The sequence below is a fragment of the Monopterus albus genome, unplaced genomic scaffold, assembly GCF_001952655.1.
Source record: "Monopterus albus unplaced genomic scaffold, M_albus_1.0 scaffold354.1, whole genome shotgun sequence".
NCBI lineage: Eukaryota > Metazoa > Chordata > Actinopteri > Synbranchiformes > Synbranchidae > Monopterus > Monopterus albus.
The window spans coordinates 686,449-691,650 of record NW_018128234.1 but is presented as its reverse complement, the minus strand read 5'-3'; the positions used below and the strand labels follow the sequence as shown (position 1 = coordinate 691,650).

Here is a 5,202-nt window from a genome sequence, read left to right as displayed (position 1 = left end):
TCCTTTTGTATGGGGTTCTGCAAGGCTCAGTTCTTGGACCCCTTCTTTTTTCCCTTTATCTTCTCCCACTCAGTTCTATACTTAGGAAGCACGGCATCTCCTTTCATTTTTATGCAGATGATAGCCAGCTTTATTTACCGGTTAAAAAGGTGAATTCTTGTGTTAGGACACTGCTTGAATGTTTCGATGACATTAAATCTTGGCTTGCTTTTAATTTTTTGAAGCTGAATGAGGAGAAGACTGAGGTGATAGTGTTTGGTGATTCTGCCGGGTCACCCTCTATTGACTTGGGCTTTTTGGCTCAATACAATAAGAAAAATATTTTAAATCTGGGTGTTAATATTGACCAGAAATTTGACGGCCAAATTGCAGCTGTCGTTAAATTTAGTTTGTTTTTTTTTCAATCAAGACAGTTGGCCAAAGCAAAATCAATGGTCTCTAGGCGGCACTTTGAGACAATTGTTCATGCTTTTATCACCTCCCGACTGGATTACTGCAACACATTGTATCTGGGGATTGGTGAGTCTTCCATCACTCGCCTCCAGATGGTCCAAAATGCTGCAACACGTCTTTTAACAGGTACAAGAAAATATGAGCACATCTCTCCAGTTTTAGCTTCCCTGCACTGGCTACCTGTTTATTTTAGGGTCCATTATAAAATTATACTTTTTGTTTTTAAATCCCTTCATGGCTCTGCACCACCCTACTTATCCGATTTGCTTCACTGGCGTACACCCAAGCCAATCCGCTTCTTTTGAGCGTGCCTAGAACTAAGCATAAACTTAGAGGCGACCGGGCCTTTGCAGTCGCTGGTCCCAAAATTTGGAATGATTTACTGCTGCCCATCAGACAAGCTTCTTCTCTGTCTGTTTTTAAGTGTCTTTTAAAAATTCATTTATTTTCGTTGGTGTTTTGATACTTTATATTGGTTTTGATTTTATTTATTTATATTGATTCATATTTTTATATTGGTGTTGATTTTGTTTGTGCTTGTGGGTTGTGCTTTTAATATATATTGTTTATTGCAATGTACAGCACTTTGGTCCACCTTAGTTGTTTTAATGCTTTATAAATAAAGTTGGTATGTTATGGTATCATCCTCACTTTCATCAGAGGTGGAGGAGGTCACAAAGGCAGCAGATTCGCACTGAAGGGAGTTATAGAAGTTATACATCAAAACTTAAAAGCTTAAAGCTAATTTTTGATGGACTATTACACATAGTCCAGGCCTTTTGTTATTGCTGCTGAACTGACGATTAATATCGGCCATAAACACGAATTCCCACGGAAATTTTTTTGTTTTCTGGTTTTGGTTTTCATATTTGATTTCTTGCTTGATTGTGAAAACAAAAGAAATATTCAGTGGTTTTCCTTTTTCCACATTTAGGAAAAGTGAAACTGAACCGTTTTCAGGTTAAATGGTATCGAATAATACATGGACCAATATGACTCAGAATGAGTTAGACTCTTGCTCAGATTTCTGTTTTTCTATGATGCAGCTTCTGTGTGAGAGCAGAAAAACAGAACAAGACTTGTCTTTCTGGTTTTGGTTTTCATAATTGGTTTCCCGCTTTCTCATTTGTAAATTATAAAGCTTTTCATTCCAAACCTCAGAGGAATTTGCTCATTTTTTCAGTAATCATCACATTTTCCAGTTCATGGGTCAATTTGAAAATGAGTGAATGAACCAACTCCTCTACAGACACTTACTTATAAAGTGGACTAGAGAATTCAAATGAAACCTGGTGAATAAGAAGCATCACTCATTTTTTCTCTTATCACATCAGTGACCTGTTCCTTCCTTTGTCCCTCCAGAGCTGCCACAGCAACACGTCTGTCAGGAGGAGGAGGTTCTGGCTGACCAGCAGCTCTGGTCTGGAACCAGGAGAGGAACTCCAGTCTGGACCAAGAGGACCCAGAGCCTCCACAGATTAAAGAGGAACAGGAGGAACTCTGCAGCAGTCAGGAGGGAGAGCAGCTTGGACTGAAGCAGGAGCCCGGTCCCTTTATGTTGACTCCTACTTATGAGGAAAGGGACCACAGTGAAGCAGAACCATCCAGTGACCAGCAGCTCCTCTGTCACAGCTCCACTGTAGCTGAGAGCCAGGATCAGGAAGGAAGCCAGCATGGAGACTCTGGATCAGCTAGTAATGCAGAGCCAAAGCCAAAGAGGAGATGTCACAAAGACACAAGTCACAGTAGCAGTGTGGGCACCTCTCCCCTGTTACAGACTCACTCTGATCCTCCCACAGATAGAAAGTCTTTAAAGTGTGACACTTGTGGGGAAACGTTTAGGTACAATTCCTGTTTTAATAGACATCTTAGAAGCCACAAAGAGGAGAATCAGTATTGTTGTGAAACGTGTAAGAAAATTTTCAGATACAACAGTGTCTTTTTGATCCACATGAGAACCCACACAGGTGAGAAGCCATATGTTTGCAAGACGTGTGGGAAAGCATTCAAGCAGTCATCACATTTGGATGGTCATTTGAGAATCCACACAGGGGAGAGGCCGTATGTTTGCAAGACATGTGGGAAAAGATTCAGTCAGTCATCATCTTTGAATGTTCATTTAAAGATCCACACAGGTGACAGGCCGTATTGTTGTCAAACCTGTGGAAAAAGTTTCACACGAAGTACTGACCTTGTGGTCCATATGAGAGGTCACACAGGTGAGAGGCCGTATGTTTGTAACCCCTGTGGGAAAGGCTTTCGGCAGTCCTCAGACTTGAAAGTTCATTTAAGAACCCACAAAGGTGAGAAGCCATAGTACTGCAGCACCTGTGAGAAAAGCTTCTGTATGATCTCAGATGTGAAAAGACAGGAATTCATATATAGAGTAGAGCTGTCCTATATTGGTTGAGTTGTTAGCCCATAGACCTGTCTGTCGACTCAAGACTTTTCCAGTCGAGCCTTTGTTTATTTATTTTTTGCCAGCCAGTGCGCTTTACAGTAGAAGATGGCCCCAGCCAGTTCCTTGTCATCTTCTGCTCCTTTTAGCGTGTGAAGCAGCAGTTTGCTCAATACTTCCCCATATGGTCAGGGGAGTACCCACTTCAACAGTGATACATGGATGTATTAAGGTCAAACCACATTATTTAGCAAACTGAACCAGGAGAAAAGGACAACAAATCCCACTGGGAGAAGCCACATATAGGTGAGATTTGTACTTTATTAGAAGTGTTTTCAAACATCATGGTCTACTTTTATGAGAAATGACTGTCGCGACCATGTGGCTGGTTTTGCATAGTTTAATGTTATGTGAGTCCGGTTTGTTTATCCACCTCTGTTAAAGTGCCAAGACTGTTTCATGCATCCATCTAAACTGGATTAGGTAGCTCACAAAAATGTGTGGGGAAAACATTTCACTGTAGAACTATAAATGAGAGGAATCGCTCACAGTGCAAGGTGGCACACGTCAAACGCACAGTAACAACATGCGCTGTGGTTAACTGACCGGAGAACGTTAAAATGATTGGTAAACTAGGCTGTTGAAATGTTATGAAATACTATGTTCTTGTTGCAGTTATGAATTAAGGGTTTTTTTGTCTGAAAGTTTGACTTTAATGTGAAGTGTGATCAAAAATGTGAAGTTTGTTGCAAGACTTAAGACTTAAAACTGTCAAACTGAAATGTCATTTTGCCTCAGCTTTTGAAGTCCTTTGCATACGTGTTTCATTTTTACCAATTTCCCTGGACAGCCAGTAGCTGGTATCATGTTTTGAGGAAAATTGGCTGCTGTTGTCACACCATGGGTGAACGCATGGAGCAGCTAAAAAGCACACACAGTGAACATAGGAACACACATCAGAATACAATTGTACTCAGTTATCCAGTAGGAATATGTTGCTGTATGAGGAGTTTATCCTATTGTCGTGTATAGAATTAATTCACAGGGAGAATCACTGCAGTGCCAATCATCATTTATTGAACAATATATTGTGATAATGAATTCAGAGGGCGAGACACAGGACCACCTTGATTTTTGGATCTCTGCAGAGTTTGGAGTCTTTGTCTTCTGAAGTCCTCACATGCACCCACACACTCTCCAAGTCTAAGTCTGTCTTATCAGCTTTTCAACTGATAGCTATCTATTTCCCAACTTCTTGGAATTTATCAGTCTTGACGTCCATCGGGCCCCTACCCTTTTCACTCCTCTATTTCTGGGAACCCCCTAGCCTGTACTGAAAAACAGGAAGCCTGACCCAATGTTCCTGAAAAGACCCTCAGAAAAGAACAGACCATACTTGGGATTTAACTTAATTAACTAACTAATAAGTATTAACTATATTAAGTTTGCTTTTACCACTACAGAATCCCCTCCTCCCGTAGTTATAAGAACTATGGAATTCCTAGACACACTAAAGCAAACACATACAGAAGAATGACAAGAAAACAACAAGGATGTTCATAAACACACATAAATGCCTGTATACAACACTTCCTAATACTAAGCAGTAAGCAGTTATCAAAGGGCTAAACAGTTCAGTCTAACATGGCAAGTCTACACTAAATCAAGGCCCTAATTACCATAACTGTCTACTGTAATGCTAATAAAACACATTCCACACTAAACCTAAACAATCACAGAACAGGAAAAACAACCACCCAGGTGATCCTCTGTCTCCCCCCATATAATAGTACAATTTTAACAATACACATGTCTGTACTGTAACACAAACAGCTTCAATGCAAACACTTAATAGTTCAACACAGATCTTTCTTTGTGAACATAACAGGCAGACGCGGGCGAAAAACCTCAACAAACGATAGTTTCATGGCATTGGCGTCTTTTGAATCTTTCTTTAGATGCTCTGGTAGAGGAAAATTCTCGCGTGACCCCCCCGGCACCGTAGCTTGATGCCGTTAGTGGGCGATCGCCAGCAAGGGCCTGCACTGGATCTGAGAGCAAACAGAAAACAGACATAGTGAAATTCAAAATATAACACATGAATCACAAACATGATTACTATACTTAAACTAAGGTATAAATATCCTGTAATATAATGATTAAGATACTCAGTAATGAAAATACTCTGTAATAAGAATGGTTAGATAATAAATGTGTAAAAATGATTATCTGCAATTGATGTAATTGATTGTATGTGATTGGAATATATGAAGATGTGGTATGATGTCATCCATTGTCCGTCGTCAGCTCATCCTCCTCACTCGGCGGCCACCTGGTAGAGCTCTTCTCCA

The 5,202-nt window shown here is 40.3% G+C and overlaps 1 protein-coding gene across 1 annotated transcript in view; it reads left to right on the top strand.

The window, feature by feature from the left end:
- Positions 1–1,921: 1,921 nt before the first annotated feature.
- LOC109974926 (zinc finger protein 239-like) overlaps positions 1,922–5,202 on the top strand; it is a 21,725-nt gene continuing 18,444 nt past the window's right edge. The window contains exon 1 of the mRNA XM_020625379.1: positions 1,922–2,756. Coding sequence (XP_020481035.1) covers positions 2,009–2,756 — 748 coding nt within the window. The 5' untranslated portion in view covers positions 1,922–2,008. The remainder of the gene's footprint in view (positions 2,757–5,202) is intronic.